General features: G+C 39.7%; 1 protein-coding gene across 1 annotated transcript in view; it reads left to right on the top strand.

Annotated features, from left to right (window-relative positions):
* The window catches only part of MTMR11 (myotubularin related protein 11), a 1,184,472-nt gene that overhangs the window by 648,635 nt on the left and 516,408 nt on the right, over positions 1 to 19,429 (top strand). The window contains exons 4-6 of the mRNA XM_044079897.1: positions 2,434 to 2,506; positions 8,618 to 8,760; positions 10,737 to 10,827. Coding sequence (XP_043935832.1) covers positions 2,434 to 2,506; positions 8,618 to 8,760; positions 10,737 to 10,827 — 307 coding nt within the window. The remainder of the gene's footprint in view (positions 1 to 2,433; positions 2,507 to 8,617; positions 8,761 to 10,736; positions 10,828 to 19,429) is intronic.

Below are 19,429 nucleotides of genomic sequence, written 5' to 3'. Positions count from 1 at the left end.
TAATCAGGGCAACTTGTATAAAAGGATATGGTGGTGAGGAAAGCAGACTAGTGTATTTCTAGAGTGGAAAATTATTTTTGTATTCAAAAAGGGTGTTTGGTATCTTAAAGGTCTAGAGATTAGCAAATCCTTTACTGATTGATAGGATAGGAAAAATGAAAGGTATATGTGAGAAGTAATTCGCAACTAGAACAGTAGCTGTGTCAAATGGTTAACTGTTGGAAGTGTTTAAGATGTTTATAAACCTTCCCGTGCTACAGAAAGTCTGTACTAAAAAGATAAAAATTTGTATGAGAAGATTATTTATTGCAGCAGTTGTCATGCAGAAGTGTGTGGATGTGACATTGCTGTATGTGTGTTTGTAGGGGTAGAGGAACAAGCTATTGGGACTATATTTTGGCTGATATACTGAAGAAAATAGCTACATGAATGTATTCTGTATAAGGCTATGCGGTGTTTCGTATGCTAACTTTCATAAAGTTGATTGAAAAGTGGGTGGGTGGTTTACTTTGAGTGAAAGGTTTGTTAGGATGATTTGGGAGGTGTAGGTTAGAGAGAGTCAATCAGAGTTATTAGGAATGCAAGTAATGTGAAGTGGTCCACACATCACCTTTAGCCAGAACCACTCGATCTGAGCATGTGCAATGCTGAGAGATCTTAGCAAAACGGCAGTGAGTAGAGGTAGGAGAAATTTACAATCAAGTAGAACTACTTGCAAAAAGTATTCTGTAAGTAAATACTCCAGTAGATAGGAAGAAAGCAAGAGGCATGCTAAAAATGATTCAAGAAAGTCTTCAAAAGCAATGCAGAATTTGTTTATTTCACATTTCTTAACCAGGTTAGTCCAGCTGAGTTTGCAAACAAACCCATTTTCAGTGGAGACCCGAGGGGAAAAGCCCCAGCAAACATAAGTAAAGTGACAATATACAAATATCAAGTAACAATCACAATACAAAATAATTGTAAAAAAGAAAAGGTTATTAACTATTTGCATTGCATTGATAGTAAACCCATTTTTAGTGGAGACCCAAGGGGAAAGAGCCCCACCAAACATAAGCAAAGATAAACATGCAGGACAAAAACTATTAAAAATAACAGTGCAAGTACAAAATTAATTATAAAGAGAAAAACAAAAGAAAAAATTATGAACATTAAGGGTTGCACTGATAGCAGTGGTCTAAAATTTACTACATATGAGAGTAAAAACAAAAAGATGATCATTGTTCAAAAGAAGGACAATGTATAGACATTGATAGGAAGTGGGGGGGGGGGATAAATAGTGTGGAGAATGGGAGGGGGGAGAGAAAGGAGGGGGGCTGTAGTAGTAGAGCTGATGGTTTAGGAGGTTAGTTTAAGCAGAAGTTACTATCAGAGAAAGAAAGTTAGGAGATGGCACAGGTTATACAGTATACAGACTTTGTTACAGAACCACTAATGGCGGAGGATGGGGGTTCCACAGTATATTATGTTGGTAACTTTAGACCATACATTTTATAGGTACAGCTGACAGGCAGACATATACAACTACCCCTCCTGCTTTGCTGCTTATGCTAGGCACAGGGATTGATGTTGAAGGAGGTGGAATCATGTAGTGAAAGCCTGTACAAGAGTGGAGAAGTAGTAAGGAATACAGATAGTGACACAGCAGGAAAGAAGTGAATAACAGACTACCGGGCAAAGAAAACGATGCAGATGGAGAGGGATGAAATTCAGAAAAGAAGCAATATGAAGGTGGCAGCAACTGTACAAGAACAGAATGACACTGTAAAGCAGTAAAATGTGTGATTCTGTGATGCATGCAGGCAGAAACTGTATGCTGTAATAGTGACCACCGTGCAGTACAATAAGTAGGTAGAACAGTGCACTCTGAAGCATTATAAATACACTGAAATCTAAATGCAGTCAATCTGTGCATTTATTAAAAGGAATACAATGCAGGTACAATAATCAGTAAGAACAATGCAAACATAAAAGGTCTGTTCACAGTTCAAATGAGTGAAAAACAAATCGCACTATACCACAGCATGAGGAAGGCACCACATACACGGTCCCTGTTGGTGTATAATATTAACTGCTGCTTTCAGCATCCTTCCACTCATTTTGTGAATCGCACACTGTTCCACATAAGTCTGTGATGATATTTTATTATTTTTTCTACTCTGTGATACAGTATTCTACATTATTCATACAATTTCCATTAGAGTCCTCCACATTTTTATGCTCTCTTTCAAAATGCTGAGCCTGTTGCAGACGTTTTGTTAACTATAGTGAGGTTTATCTTTGCTTGCTACCTTTGCAACCTTTCCACACTGTCAAATATGAATATGTTTGTATTTAAGTTTTGTGTGTGTCAATAAGTTATGCCTTTGGAAGCAGTTATGTTTGGGATGATTAGTCTTCTGATTTATGTTATCTTTCTGTTTTCTCTTTTAGAAGACCTCTAATCAGATCATTCTGAACAGAGAGCATGATGTTGTATTAGCATGTATTGATCGAGTGGTGGGAGGTAAGTTTATAACGCACAACATTTTGCATTTTTTTAGCAGCAGTCTTTTTTAGAATTATGCCTCTTGCTACCTAATTTATGAAACAGCACCTTGAGATGAGATGACAATTGTATATAAGTTGACAAATCAAAGGAGGAAAAAAATGTACATGAAAAATAAAAGAAGCTACATATATGCAGGGTACTCACTATAACAGTAGAAGTAGATCTCAGGTTATAGTAATGTATCCCTCACTATCATGGGGAGACTCAATTTGAAACCAAACCAGTCTGGTTCCCACCCTCTTGTGGAATGTGTCCCCCAACCTAACCATTCTGAGTTAGAATGCTTGCATTCAGACTGAAAGCACGTTCCAGACCAGCTGCATTTTGTTGTATGGCATAAAAGATCATCCCACTAACACTAATAGATGTAAATAAAAGCATGTGCTGTACATTCTTACACAAAAGAATGAATTTGGACGACTTTACTAGCAATAACTTGGAATGTTTTACACTGGAATAAAGGTGAATAAAAAAGATAATATATTTGTATGCCTTCTTAGCAGTAACGTCTCAGTAAGGGAGAAGGAAATGGAAAAAAGTCTGTATGTAATGTGTTTAATTAAACATCTAAGGGAAAGTTTGCGTTTTAGTATCAGAGGAAGAATGAGAGAGGATGTCTGCACAATGCATGTAGATTATTTACTGTTATGCTGAGGATCTAACACAGCTTGCCGTCTTCTTCATCCTAGATGCCTGTGACTATTCATTTTCTTTTAGTTAGAATAACAAATATTACATCCATATTAAGACAAAAGAAAATGCGTCTGCAACTAATGAAACATACCATGCAGTACTGATAAAGCAACATTTGTTGCAACACACAACTGCGGGACTGACAATCCAGTTTTCATAGGCTGTGAAAAGAAAACACAAATGTAGGCCATAGTTTCAGTACCAAAGAGAACACTGATTATGTCTAGAAGGGTAGAGTAGTGGGGTACTATAATTTCGAGTAGTGGGGTACTATAATTTCTTTTAACCTGGAAGATATTGCTTTAGTGATTAGCTGGGCTAGGTATAAATATTTTCCAATTAAAGTTGATACTTGGTGGTCAATTGAGAGTTCATTGTCCAAGAATGTGCCTAGGTCTGTGATGACTGCATTGCTCTTTAAGAAGTTGTGTGTGCTAGTGGCAGAAATGTTCCTATTGGCCAAAAAAGTACAATGCTTCATTTTTAGCAGTGACCTTTAGACCATGGTCCTGAATTTGTACGTGCTAGGCCATTTTGAAAAATGTGTCAAGCAGGGTTTATGATAGCTCTGTGTTTGCAGTCATCAGCAAACGTGGTCCTTCAGAGACCCTTGGCATCAGACTTTTACATCAGTAAAATATAAAATGAAGACTTGCAGTCTTTGGGGTGTCCCACTACTAATGTATCTTTTTGAGGAAAGTACATCATTTACTGTAGTGGATTTTTTTTTTCTATTAAACAGTTTACCGCCCAACAAGGTACATAGTAATTTACGGTACTTGCATATTATTGCAACCACATTCCAATGCCACCAGAGCGGGAACAAAGGCAGAAAATAACTGAAAATGCCTGAAAACTGTTGAGACAGCAGTACTTTATGGCATATAATATAGCTTCAGATCATCATCGCAGAATTAAGGTTGAATGTTTTTATTGGTCACATATAAACTTTGTGAAATGTTTTGGGTAAGCATTTTAATTCATAACGAATTATACATCATTAAACAAGCACCAAGAAAAGGTCACTATGCAGAATGTCGTGAATCTACAGCTTTTGGTCTATCCAAAAATAAAGACATCACACCAAAACCTACACAATGGTCTGTAGATGTCCTTTTGACAACTTCTGCAACTGTTTGCTGTTTAAGGGACACCCCTCCCCATATGTACATCCTTAATTTTCAATGATTGCCTTCTTTTGTACATTAACACTTGTTCATCCATTCCTTGTGAACCGTTAATTTTTGAGTACAGGCATGGGTTTTGCAGACATTTCCTACAATACAGCATAGGATCAAAGACTGGCCTGTGAATCCCCACCCCCCCACCCCCCACATACTTTAATGTTTTGATTTGGCTCCTGCTTTCACAGAAGTCAACTTGCTAGACAAGAAGTATGGAGAAAGCCTAAAAGTACTGATGAATTTTCAATATTTGTAATATACAAATTAGTAAGCTGCTATCGGCAGTTAGTTGTTATCCAGCTGTTGGGAATGTGGTTGTGATAATAAGTTATTCAGTGATTGCAGCATGTGGGGGTAGTGTCAAAGACCTTTGCTAAGTCCATTTAGGTGGTGTGTACCAGTTTACATTCATCAAGTGCTTCATCATGTGATTTCACATGCTTCATGAACTGTTTCAAGAATGTCAACCATGTTAAGTAGGTAGGATATGCTCTTCAAAAAGACATATTAGGATTGATGGAATGCAGGCCTACGAATATCCTTGTTTATAAATTCTGTGATACATTCTTTCACCTTGCATCTGAGGCTGTTGAAGCTAACTGTTCTGCAGTTCCCAGGGTCAATAATTAGGCCATCCTTATAAAAGGGACCACTGTTGCTGTTCTTGCTTTGGGAAATAGGTCTACAAGTGAATTAGCAAGGAAGTGTTTCATGCTGACAAGGAATGTGTTGCTTGGATCCATAGAACTTTAGTGTTCAATGATTTGGAAAGGGCAAGTAATGCTTATGTTGTGATTATCGCATGGGAAAAGCATTAGGGGTACAGCAGAGAGAAACATGAACTAGATTTGCCCACGACAATATTTGCAATATCCTGTTGGGTTGAGTGAGTGGTATTACTAGGTATCAACTCAATGCAATGCTGAGTGCTATTCCCTAGATTCCTGACCTAACTGAAGAAGGCTTTGTGGTTATCATGGGCAGTTGTAGCCATCTTCAACTCATATTTGGCCTTGCTTGTTTTGATTTTATGCCTTAGTTCTCTACTGCTTTGAGTTTGATTATTACTGCTTTGAGTTTGATTATTGGTGGGATCAGAGGAGTTTTTTCCTGTTGTTTGTAGAGCTTAAGCTTGGGTTCCATCAAGGGGGTTTGATTCTGAACTTGGCATTATTTTTTTTGTGGTGGATGGGAACAGTGGCCTAACTTCAGAAACTTACGTGGAAGATGAAATCAGTAGTGTACATGGCTATCCATTATGACTATGGGGCCATCATTTGGTGGCAAACTTTACAGTTTGTAGCCAGAGTTAGTAAGTTTGCCTTGAAATTTCTGATGACAGTGGGGTTCTTGTATGCCTTTGGCTTGGATCTTACAGAAAATACTGTGGTACAATGGACAGATTTGACAGTATGTGAATAAGTACAGATGTAGTACATAATAGTGACATATTTTGTGAGGACCAAGTTAAGAGGGCTTGTGCCCCTGGTCTGTTTAGAAAGTAGACCTTGATGATAGCTAGGAACTGATGTGTATATTTTTTTGTGTGTTGTTTATTTGCAAACTAATGGGTAGATAGTTGAACTTTTCCAAAAAGTGTGTGTTCTCTTCTGTGGTTAGGGATTCTAATTTATTGAGAGAGTCTTTCATGGGCTACTGGTGTCATGGTACGGATCATTTAGATAACCATAATATTAAAGGTTGCAGTACCTGTCATTACCATGATATGCAAGTGTTATGTATAAGTCACTGTAGCAGATGTAGGTGTAAAGTGGTGAAATAACAAGTAAAAGCTGATAACCGCTTCCAGAGGTAAGACCACCTTCATCTGATGGTCCAAAGGAGAGTGGTAGCAGTAAAACCAGATACTGAAGGAATGTTATCAGTAAGCTGAAATTACACTTTCATGACTACACATATGGTTATGTTTTCAAGGGTTATGATAGCCTCAAGTGGGCATCTATATGCTTCTGGCCTGGTGCAGTGCCAGGTTGGTAACAGGCTGATTTGGATTTGCTAGGTTGGCAGATGTAGCACACTGACTTTGCCTAAACAAGGCATTGTGGAGGCAGAAAACATTTTAGCCAATGTATGGAAACATTGTGTTTGGGGGGGGGGGGGGCATTCCTAGCAAACTATGTACGACTGTCAACCATCCATCTCCAGGGTGATGCACTTTGGATCACCCATGGAATGACACCAGTAATTTAGCCAGTTGCTACTTTCTTTGCTCTTTTACTCAGCACATCTGCTCACTAGTCTACAGTCACCATTAGTGCATAAGCTTGAATGAGGCTGTGGGTCGTAACAGAAAACTGCAGTATTGGCTTTCACTGTATAGTCTAAACTGACCTGATTTTGAGCATCTCCTATTCTCCCTAAACTTATTTTTTTATGCTTAGACTAATCTACTTACCCAAGTGTCCAGCAGTGGCCAGTGCACTGCTTTGGCACATCCCTCAGTGGGGGCTCCAGTCTTTAATTGGTTGTTTTATACAGAGCCCTAAATCTGCAAATTGGTATGAAGATGCATGTTACTTAATGCTACTGCTGTGGAATGACATAAAGCTTGTATGATGTTTCTGTTTGTGATTTATCTTTCCCACACAGTTTTCACATGACTGTATAATCCAAATCCAAATGTTTCTGATCAGTAATTAGCTGGAAAGATATAAGCTCTAGATTTACATTGCATCTATTTGTATTCTGTGCACTGCCCCATTGTTTTTTTTATTTACTAAAACATAAACTGTGTTAGCTTAGATTTCTCAGTTTGAATGTGTACTGGGTCATATATCTCATGCAACAGCTTCTGTTAACTCTGTTTATATCTAAATACATGTTTTGCGTGTTTGGATTTTTCTTCTGTTGAATCCACTAAAGTAAAATTTTCCCAGATGACAATTTCTAGACAACAGATACAAATGCATAAATACATGCAGCCCTGTTGAAACCAGTCAAAGCAGTAAGACAGCAGAACTTCAGACAGTCAAAGCCTACAAATAGTGGAATTGCATGAATTTTGCAGGAGCATATGCACATTAGTATGTTTTTATGATCATTTAGGGGTTTAGGCTTTCAACAGCCTTACTTCCTGACATTTGTTTCCTGCCTTTCGTCAGCATATGGAATATTACATCATGTGGGCCTCTTTTTGCAGAGAAGGAATAACTTATTGATAACTTCTGCTACTGGTCATACAGTGAGGGCAGTGATAGAGAGTGCCAGTAGGCTGTCATCTGTGTTTGACTCAGGTGATCTGGTTTCAGGGGATTTGTGTTTCGTTGATATGCACAATCCAGGTGCATAATGCTCCACACCTCCAGTCCATATCAGGAGTGTGAGGGGAGGGGGATTTGGCTTCATATTGCTTATAAATTGAAAGTCTTTCCCTGTGACCGAGGATGTGTATTGTCCTACAAAGTCTTAATTTTCTGTAAGAAATTTCACACTGAGCAACTATAATGGCGAAACATAAATTTAAGGGTTAATGATCAGTGTAGGGTGTATTCCACTAACTATGCCTTGGCCCATACAGGGTTGCAGTTGTGAGCAAATAATATGCTTTAATTGCAGAGATAGAATCGAGAATACTTCATTATAAGGTACTGTAAAAGCATGCTTGAAGAATAGTTGGGCTTCTGTCTCTTTCTTAAGCTAGCACATTTGGAATGTTGTCATACTGACTAAGCCCTTCACTTTAGTAGCAGTATTGGTAGCATGCCTCAATAGTATGACTTTTGCAGTGCTAGAGAGTGGCCACAATGCACTGAAGAGACTGTGTATTAGTGGTGTCCTTCTATTGCATGATTTCTGGGAGACATGCTATCCATCAGTTTTTATTATATTTGTAATAAAATTCAAATGAATATTTCAGAGAATGAAGCAAGCAGTCAACTAGTACCTACTTTGACACAATTGCAGCTATACTGTGAGTAACTTAATAAGTGCCATAAGTATGAACTTAAGTCTCTACTATCTTGAGGCATAAAAAACTTTCATTATGGCTGGCTACAAGACTGCTGCTTCTTGTAAAAGTGCTTTTAGTTCATAACATATGGAAGTCATCCTAACTCTTGTTTAATCAAAGTGATTGTTATTGCATGTTTAGATCTTAGTATCACAGTTTGTGTAAGGACTATTTATGCCATCTCTAATTTTAGGTGTTTTTTTTTCTTTTTAATTTCAGTGACAGGTCAGTCCAGGTCAAAGGTACTAACAGCAAATTCCATTGTAAGAGGTCTCCTAGAAGAACTGGTGATCTATTGCAAGGACTTTCGTGAGCTGCACTTCCAGTTTGGCTATAGGACTCCACAGTCTGAATGCATTCAGGTGACAGCAGTTTTTTAGTCTATTGAAGACAGCAACACAATGTACAAGTATTATCACAGTTTGTCCCAGCCGGCTTAAAATATTTTTATACACTGAGCATGATCTGCATGCATTTCTCTTCAGAAATATAGCATTTGGCAGATAAGTATCTGACTAATTTAACATGTTCATGAGACTTTTATTTAGTGGCCATGTACGTTGACATCATGTTGCTGCGTTTATTAATTGCTTGGAGCAGTTTGCAGTTAATGTGGCATAACTTTTTTTGGCTTAACTATAACTGTTTTGTGCATGCTATCATTTGCATCTTGTACTTGCTCCCTCTTCCCAACATTTTTTTTCTGTTTTTTTTTTTAGACAAAAGTAATGACAACCCCCTTTAGTGTGACAGAGGTGGTGTATTATTTTGTGTACATTTGTATTAATCCAAGAAAAATGCAGGATATTCTTTTCCTGTGAAGTCTTTCTGCTACCAGTTATGTTAGATCAGCTTTAACCAATGGAAGTTGAAGTGACTGCCTGTTAAAATTATTTTTCAGCACGGCCCTAAACCATTGACCTCTTTGCTGAGTCTGGTTGTTGATTAATGTAAATCTATAGGGACTATGTGGACTCTGACTGAAGTGTCAAGTTGTGAAATGATTCTGATAGTGCCTTCAGTGGTGACTAATGTAGGAATGCTTATCCTGCCAGCAAAATTATCAGTATTGTAGCACTAAAAATGGGTGTTTAAGGTATAATCCTTAAGAAATAGCAACTGTAGTTAGTCGTTTTAACAGATGCTTAGGACACTTGTTAAATTCATCTCATTTCATAAGAAGACCCATTTAAAAGATGACCCTTTGGAGTCCCTTTGGTGGTCCGTAAACTTGCACTACTGGTTGCTTAAATTAAGGAATTGGGCATGGGGGCAGTATTGGTCTTGTTGATACTGATGACGTCTTAGGGGAGACATGCCTGGCCTGCAGAGCAACCGATGACCCAAACCTAATGAACTTACTGCACATCTGTAAATTAGGTGGGTGTAGGGCTACCCGATTCAGAGAGTTAAATATGGCCTGCGACTTAAATAGGACATATTGGAGGGACAGATTTATCTCCCAGCAACTGCCACATCTTTGGAACAGTCTACCAATTCATGTGAAACAGAGCACCTCTGTGACACTGTTCAGGAGGAACCTGGATGAGTGGATGGGGCGCTGTAAATTCTTACCGGGGATAGTGCCCACACCCCTCCTGAACATGGTCGGTCATCACTAAGTACAATCTTGGGCATTGACTAGTACCTCTATGGTCTTGCATTGGGTTGAAACGGCTATGCTTAAAATGGCTTCTGTGTCGATAGCCTACTAATCTCCTAGGATCCTATGTCCTTTGGAAGGATATTATTACCTGAGAACCCACATTTCATTTGCACGGTAATTTTGCCAAAGGGACGGAATCCAGAATGACGCTATATACTGAGCTACAGATAATTGGAAATCATTGTGTGTGTGTGTGTGTGTGTGTGTGTGTGTGTGTGTGTGTGTGTGTGTGTGTGTGTGTGTGTGTGTGTGTGTGTGTGTGTGTGAATATATATATATATGTATGTGCAATATGGCTGAAATTCAGTATTGAAGTTCACAAATCGGTCTCACCTGACTATCTTAGTTAAATGTATAAAACTAAGATTTTTTGGTTTGGCATAATGGTTAAGGTGTTTACCTCATAGACACAGGGTAAAAAGTTTGATGCTTACCTTTGCAGGGAAACTGGCTAGGCTTAAAATCTGCAAGGGCAGCTAGCCTAGTACTTGCCTATGAACCTGTGAAGACAGTGTTGCAGTGAACACAAAAAGAAAATGTACAACACTTTTGTATCTCCCATTTTTCTGATTTTCCCAGGCAATGGTATGTAATGCTGTTCTTCAGGGGGGGTATTGACAGTGAAAGGGTAAACAGCTATGAACTAAATATGTTAACCAACTTCTTTTGTAGATAAGCACTACTATTGCCCAGAGCTACCAAGAGTTAAGTACAGATCATCTATTAACCATTCAGAGAGACAGTACAACATTATGGAGATTTGGTAAGTTAGATTTCAATGCTGTTAACCACAGTTTTGTTTCTGCTGTATCATATGCATCGTTTTTCTTTGGGTGATAGATAGCTGACCACCATTCTTCACCTAAGCTGAATAAAAAGCTGCTGCCCCATGCCGTCTTCAGTTCTTCCTGATGCTTTGAAAATGCATGAGTCTGTCATGTGTGTTTTTTGTTTACTAGTCATTTGCCAGTCATTTAGTATGCTTTCCAGTCAGTAAGTATTTTGAAAGTTTGGACTGAACATAGCATAAACGTCAGCTGAGACAACTCATTTGACAGCTTTTATTTTTTGAAGTTAGATGACATACGTAGCTAGAGTGCATGGATTATACAAGAATGTCAGTGGTTGTAATGCTATTTTGTATTCAGAAATTAAGCTACTGTTCTTACTACTTTAATTTGGCAGGTGGATTTTACTTCATTAATTCCTCTAGTTTTCTCAGTTTGGTCACTGTGGTTAGTCTGTGTTCTTTGTGACAGGAGTACTTTTCTTTTTTTTTTCTATTTTTTTTCTGTTTTCTTTTCTAGTTAACTGTCTAAATCACTGGGCACAGGCTTATTTTCAAGGGTAACCCAAGAGCACCATCTAACAAAATGATTTCTTCAGTCCCACAGTAGACAAATGGAGACTGAGGCAATCAAACCCTAGAATATTTGATAAAGTTCATTAGTAGCTCATACACTTCATTTGCTTTATTTACTGCCCTTGCATTCCTTCTGTGCTGGGGCTGTTGGAGCGGCCTTTTGGTACATTTTGATGGAATGAATGCTCATTACAGCATAAGCTTTTTTTTTTACATTCATCATTTTAGTACCATGCTGCTTCTTTTTTTTGAATGCATACTGCTGTTGCTGCTGTGACAGTTGAAGTTGAAGTACTCAAGATAAGGTCACTTTATAACTTACAGTGTAGCAGTGAGTAATTTGACAGCAAAGGACTATAGATTTCTTTCAGCTGCTTCACTGTTGACAATTTTATATTTTCATTATGTAGCAGATGATTTTGGAATTCACTTTTTAGCAGATAGAATCGCTGTTTATTATTTGATATTCCATGATTCATAATATCAGGTCTCCCACCAATGATCAAGAGCTGCTTTCCCATCTGTCATTCAGACCAAAAGGTTTGAGGGTGTACAGTTCATGTTTTGGAATATGCTTTTATTGGTGAGAGACAACTTTCCCTGTATGATCTCGGACATGTAGGCCCGTACTTGTAGGCAACCCTGTTTGGTCTCACAAGGATCCAGTGTCCCTAGGGGGTAATCCATGTTTCCTTCTGATATTGCAGTCAGAACATTACTTAAACTAGGGCATTTTTTCTTGTCTGTTAGCAAAATCTAGGGAATGAGCCCTTCCTTCCTTCCTTCTCTCCTTTGATGTGCGATACCAGCTCAGGTTTTCCCTGAAGAGAGGGCACATGATTCTGGAAAGCAAATTAGCTTTTTTCCTCAGAGTAAAGCGGGGCTTATGATGGCTAGCTAAAGCATATCCAAGTGGATTTCTTCCTGATTACTACCTATTGAAAAATGCTCCTGTCAAAGGGCACTTCACAGTTGTTATGGCTTCTGCCAGTATTCATTTCAAGAATGTGGCCTTTGCATACTTTTGCACCACGATCACGTGGTCTTTGTTTTATACCATTACCAAATATGATTGTTTGGAGTGTAATTCCAGCAGTCAGGACTTTGACACTTGAGCTCCAGGAATCCTTAGTTCTGAGCCTATGCTTTTTCTATCCTTAATTTTTGTAGCTCTATAGGACCCTTTGTCTTTGCTCCTCTACCTGCACCCATATGATATGGCCTTTTCATTCTACAGGGTGGGATCCAGGTATCTTGGGTCTAATTGAAAACTCTGTGGCCCATTTATTCCTGCCTGGATAGACTAATTGGTCCATGCTTCCCCCTTCAGAGAAAGTTAAGTGATAGATAACAGACCACTTTTTTTGTCCTTTGAAGCGGCCTTCCTATACCCTTAAAACTCTCCCTTTGTTGCAAAAGCTGTCTGAGCTCATACTGCCTGCCACAGGAAGCATACTTCTGCAAGCTGGCTTCTCTAGCTCTTGAACTTGAACAGTGGCAGCATGTGCTTGAGGTGCCCAAACTCCATGGGTGCAACATCCAGTGCTTCCTCTAGGTGTCACCCCAACTGTGAGCCTGCACCACGTCACCCCACCAGGTTGTGTAAGGAGACAGTTCTCACTCACTCCCATCCTTTTTGCACAGCTCCTCCAACACTTGATCTGTTAATCAAACTCTGCTTGTCTGGGTCATAGTCAGGGCTTCATCTCTTCTGTACCACAGTGTCAGGTCTGGCAGCCTATGATATTTGGCCATCCTCTGATTTTGGGTTCTCAGGGAGAGTGATGTGGTTGGTTTTGAATTGGGGGTGGGGGGCAGTCTTCACTGAGTCTTAGCAGCTTTCAGGGCAGGTATTTGGATGACAGATTAAATTTAATGTGAAAAATTGATGGCTGTATGTTTTGGTGTGGAAAATAGAGAGAAAACGTTCATGCAGTGGAAACAGGTCACAGAGTGGTTATAGGCTTCTAAATTGTATTAGGGAGGGAGTCCAGTTAATGCTTAGTTTAGTCTTCAATTGTACGCAGTTGTAGTAAACTACTTCTGGAGCATTCTCCCAGGAAGAGAAATTAGGCTGGTTGAACATTCAAAGCTAAAGCACTAAAACTGTGAGAGGAGAATGAAAGGGCCTCGAGTATTTGGAAAATGAGACATGACATGACATTCATGCAATAAAAGAAAGGTGGAATATGTGAAGATAAAGAAGGACAGAAGGAAGAAAGGTGGCATGTACTGAAGGGAGACCAGTTCAATGATGATTTAAAGAAATCTTCAGATTGTGTGTGATGCAGGCATGGAATATTATACTGTTAGAGGCTATTGTGGACTGTAGGTCAGTGTAGGGGTGCAGGAATGGAGTAACAAATGGGGAAAAGGGATATTGGGGCAGCTGTGTAGCAACTAGGTGTAATTAATTTTATGTCCTGTCTTACCCATGCCTGCAGATGTTTGCAGGATAAAGTCATTCAGTTTTTCATTTTGAATGTCAGGTTACTGAGAGATAGGGCAACTGCCAAATACCACAGTGTGTGACAGAAAGTGACTGGAATTTTGCTTAAAAAAAGATTGTTCTTGTATATGGAAGATTTGCTGACTTGCTGTCATAGCAGTGGTTGGAACTTTAAAGGGTCCGTTATACTGTCCAGGATAATTCCCGTTTTGGACTAAAGTTAACAGTATGCTTTATTAAATGCATGCTTATTGGATATCCCACCTATGTTTTTGTAACTAGCTGGTGCTGTCACTCTGTGGCATATGCAGGACTTATCTTTCAGTGGAACATTACTGCATCCTTGTGCCTGGTTCGATGTAGCTGCATTTTCTGTAGCTTCTAAGATGGTACTGACCTTTGGTCAGTTGTAGAGTTTACATTGAACTGGATGAGAACATTTCTGATAATGGTCGCATAATACTCATTAAAGTATCAAGAATAATGCAGTTGTATATGCTTTGGAGATTTATCTTTTGACGTTTTTCTTCCTTTCATGCATTTTATACATGCTTAATATCAAATGTGTTTTGGCTGTGTTGTATACTACTTAACAATACTGTTAGTCTCTAACTAATGTAGTACTTTAGGAATGCATTTGGTATTTTAATAAATAAAAATGTTGGAGAAAAGGTCTTTAAAACAGGAGCCCAATTGTAAAGGTTCCCTCACGCAGTCTGAATTCCTCGAGGTATTCCTGGAATCAGAGTCACCAGTCCTGAGTAATGGATGTTCAGAAGGACTTACATGAGGAATTCAGTAGAGTGCTTCTGAAATGATATTACAAAGCCTGAGATTCCACTATCATTTAGAAAAATCTAGCAGATAAACTGTTTCTTTGCACTTACATAAGAGAACTCTCTGCATGGCTTCATGTTTGGAATTTTTGGAAAAGTAGTTCAGAGCCTTAAACAAATAGCTGACATACCACAATACGCAGAAGACAGCTGTCGCACTTCTGTGTCTGACTAATGGAGGTTTTGGGCATTTAAATTGTAAAAAGAACTATGAAAAGTATTTAATTTAACATGGCATCTGGAAGATAGCATCAGTGTATCAGGAATTCACGCAAAGTGGCCAGGTCTGTGCATGACATTGTTAATATGAAAAATGTCAGTTCTGGCAGCTGAAAGAAAAAGAAGCGGGTTTCTCTGGTGGATATGAAAAAGTTTTTTTCCCCTGTGAGACATATTTTTTGCTGGCAGACAGCTGATGAAAACAGAAGGCGTTTAGCAGATTTAGATCCCAGTTGTGATCTCCTGGTACTTTTCATTTGCTGATGCTGCCTGCTAGTTTATGGATTATCTGTGCAAGTAAAACTTGGAGCTTACAAATAAGTGCTATAATATAGGTTATTAAAAAAACTGCTTTTTTGGTTGACATTTTAGTAGTATATTTAAATGAGACTGAATTCAATAAAAGTCTGTTAGTTTTTGTTGGAGAGAGAACATTGATGATATACAGCCAAAGAAGTAAGTACTCTTTTGCTTTTAAAACTCATACTGGTTATGAGATCCAGTACAGATTAAAGTATATAAACCTGCTTAATTTTCTTATCAAATCTTCCACATCTAACTAAGGACTTAGCTTGGTCTCAAAAGAGGAAGTCATTAAGATTATCTTTAATTATGTCAGAAATCTAAAAAGGAACATTGTGAATGTAATGATATCTGTGAACAATGAAGTGGTACCCATCCTCAGGATGGAATGCACATGAAGAAAAATGTGCAAATTTCACAATAAGAAAGATAATATTTCAGATTCCATTAGTCAGCTGGGGACATCTGTTATATTACTGCAGATATGGTAATTTGATGTCACAGATGACGCTCTTATTGTGTGAGGACAGGTAGGTATAACTAATGGATGTTCTTCGTGTTTTACTGTTGCAGTCATTATAATTGGGTTATCCTGCTGGAAGGCTACCTACCCTCAGTCGGCCTGAATTCCAAAGTCTAGGTCCGGCGTCTGTTGCTGTTGCCTCTTCCCTGACGTCAGTGCGCCAGGGGTATAAAAGATGCAGCAGACGCCATTTTCTTCAGTCTTTCTTGCATCGAGGTGCCCGAAGCAAAAGCAGTTCGCAAGTACCAGTCTGCCGACTCCTGAGCTTTTCAAATTCGAATTTCAGATCCAAAGTCTTCATTAAAGCTAAGTACCCCGTTGGAGAAACTTTTTTCTTGCTCCAGACCGATGTCAGAAAAAGTTAATAATTGTATTTCTTGTGGGCAGCAAATACCTCAAAAGGATTTTCATTCTTACTGTATTCCTTGCCTAGGCCCTGACCATAACGTTGCTAGTTGTCGGTTTTGTGCTAGATTTAACCAACGCACTATTAAATGTCGGTACGATTTTGCATTCCACTACTTTGGCAGAAGATTTAATTATATAATGCCGTTGGAACAGCCGACTACTGGAGTTTATAAAAAGTGCAAAGTAAAAGAAGAGGACAGGCATCCGAGATCCAAAACTGATGACGAGGCTTCTGCTAGGCCTGTCGCCGGTTCGCTGGTTCTCAGTGAGTCGTTTCGCAGCCTCTGACGCCCGCTACTTCAGAGCCACAGGCCGCTTCCGACTCCCACGTGGAGCCAACTAGACCACTGGAAACTCAAGGTATTGGACACTCGGAAACTATTCCCTCAGGTGGGTCCAGAGCCACTGAGCAGGCATCGGCTTCTGAGGGTGTTTTCAGGCCTACAAAGTTATATGCGAAACCTACTTCAGCTTCAAAGGCAAAGACTAAAGCAGCTCTAAAGACAAAGAAACAAGTACAGCATTCTCCTGGACAGGCCTCCATGCCTAAAAAACAGATGCTTAAAATGGCCGAAGACCTAATTACTTTGATCAGGGGTTCCCATCCCCCTCCTGATAAGAGGCCTAGGCAAGAGTTAGAATATGAATCTTCAGACCAGGTTTCCATTTCCTCTGATTCCTCCTCTGAACAGGAATATTCTATTCCTCCCTATGAGGATTGTGATGCTGAAGAATCTATCCCTTCAGCCTCTCCTCCTGAGGATTATTCTTTTGGGGAGACACTGCATACTATGAGGGAGCATTTCCACTGGGAGAGCCAAGATTACTCAGAATCCAAGAAAAGGCTCAGAGACTTCCTTTTATTGCCTCAGCACAGGCCCCTTGCTATCCCACCTGTTTTAGACATTGTAGATGATGTATTTTCAGAGTCCAGTTTATCTCCAGACTCTTTACCACCAGCTCCTGTTAAGCCAGACAGAATACTATAGGGTTCCTGACTCACATAAATTTCTTTATAAAAACTCTGCTGCTGCTGACCCAGAAACCATCCCTCAGGGTCCCAAAGGGGTCAAGGCTTCTACTGCAAAAAACCCTATCCCCTCTGATTGGGATTCTAGGGCCCTAGACAGATGGGTAAAAAGATTTATACTTCTGCTACCTTGGCTGTGTAAGAGCTTTAGATTGTCAATTTCATATGCTTAAATGTCATTGCTTAAACAGAAAATGTTAAATTCAGAATGTGCAGACAACAAAGAAATGCAGGATTTATTGCGTGCAGCTGAACAAGTTGGAAAGCATACTTTGCAATGTGGTTTTGATTCTCTAGAGGCCTCCTGCAGGGCCGCTGTTACAGGTTCTGTCATTAGGAGGCATGCTTGGTTAAAAGAACAGAATCTGCCTGATCGTGTTAAAGCAAAACTATTAAATGCTCCATTACAGCATGATACTTTGTTTGGTGTTAAAGCAGAAGAGGTGTTGAAAAAAATGGAGGACAAAGCTATATCTATGCAAACAGTCAAGGATTACTTGCAGGTGTACAAGCCTCCCAGATTTAGCAGGAACTGGCCTACAAAGAATTGGTTCTTTCCAGTGTCAGATAGGCCACAAAGAGGCAGATACAGACGCCCCAGAGGCAGATCACAGCCCCAAGGTTCATACAGGCCTAAACAATGGGTTGCTTCTACATCCAAGAGCGGAGAGGAAAAATTACAGGAAACAGTCTCAATGACTTTCCCCTTCCAGCACCAAGCACTTATCTTTTGGCAGCCCCTTTGGGGGAAAACTAGCACTTTTTTTTCACAAAATTGGCACATGATCACCCAGGACAAATGGGTCCTAAATATAGTATCACATGGCTACTGGTTCCACTTTCACACCCTGACAAGGCCAAACGGTATGCCAGACCTGCCACGCAATCAATGGGCAGAGGCACAAAAACAAGTTTCATCCCTCATGGACATGAGAGCCATTCAACAAGTACCAGAGCAAGAGCAGGGACAAGGATTCTATTCAAGACTGTTCTTGGTACCCAGAAAGGACAAAGCCTGGAGACCAATACTGGACCTATCTATTCTAAACACATATCTGGATATTCCAAAATTCAAAATGTTGACCCTACAGCAGCTTCTGCCCATGTTGGGCAAGCAGGCTTGGCTTGTGACTTTAGATCTAAAAGAGGCATACCTGCATGTCCCAATCAGACAAACATGCAGAAGATACCTCAGATTCAAAGCTGGCTCAGTGTACTACCAATTCTCTGCACTGCCCCTTGGCTTATCTACTGCACCCAGGGTCTTCACAAAGTGCCTGGCACCAGTAATTGCATACTGCAGACAAAGAGGAATACAAATGTATCCTTACTTGGACGACTGCCTCATTCAAGCAGAGAACAAGGGCATTCGGCGTTTGTAAAGAGATTACTACCATGCCTAGGGTACACAGTCAACGAACAGAAATCAAAACTAGTACCCTCTCAAGAGATAATATTCCTGGGTGCAAGTTTAAATACAACTGCCCAGATGGCTTATCTCACACCAGACAAACAAAGACAACTGACTACCTATTTCAAACTGTTGGCAACAAAGGCCCAGTTATCTGCAAGAAAAATTCTGCAGGCTTTGGGCTTCATGGCATCCTGCATTCTACTAATTCCATATACAAGACTGCATATGAGGAAACTTCAATGGCACCTAAAAAGTGTTTGGACTCAACATTGCCACAGCCTGGAAACAATACTTACTCTCATTCCCTGCCTGCAACAGGAGTTTCGATGGTGGGCGAAGGCCTGTCACCAGAACAAGGGACAGCCATTCACTCTACCCCCAGCCACACAGACATTAACAACGGATGGATCGGATTATGCCTGGAGAGCCCACATGACAGGAAGATGTATTCAAGGCACATGGTCCGCAAACCAAATGCATCTACATATCAATCAAAAAGAGATGCTAGCTGTTCAAAATGCCCTGACAGCCTTCAAGGACCTACTTCATCCGGGACAACTACTGATAAAGACAAGACAATACCACGGTCATGTGGTACATAAACAAGCAGGGAGGCACTCATTCTTACCCCCTTTGCAGACTAGCCATGGCTTTGTGGAACACAGCATTGACTTACCAAGTACATCTGCAGGCACAATTCCTGCCAAGAAAGATAAATACTCTGGCAGACGAACTAAGCAGAAACCTCATGGATTCCCACGAGTGGAAATTGGATCCACAAGTCTTCAGCATGGTAACAAGAAAATGGGGATGCCCTGAC

This window comes from Protopterus annectens, chromosome 8.part0 (assembly GCF_019279795.1).
Source record: "Protopterus annectens isolate FY-2018-M chromosome 8.part0, PAN1.0, whole genome shotgun sequence".
Taxonomy (NCBI): Eukaryota; Metazoa; Chordata; order Ceratodontiformes; family Protopteridae; genus Protopterus; species Protopterus annectens.
Note: the sequence above shows the minus strand (reverse complement) of the source record. Positions and strands in the feature narration are given on the sequence as shown.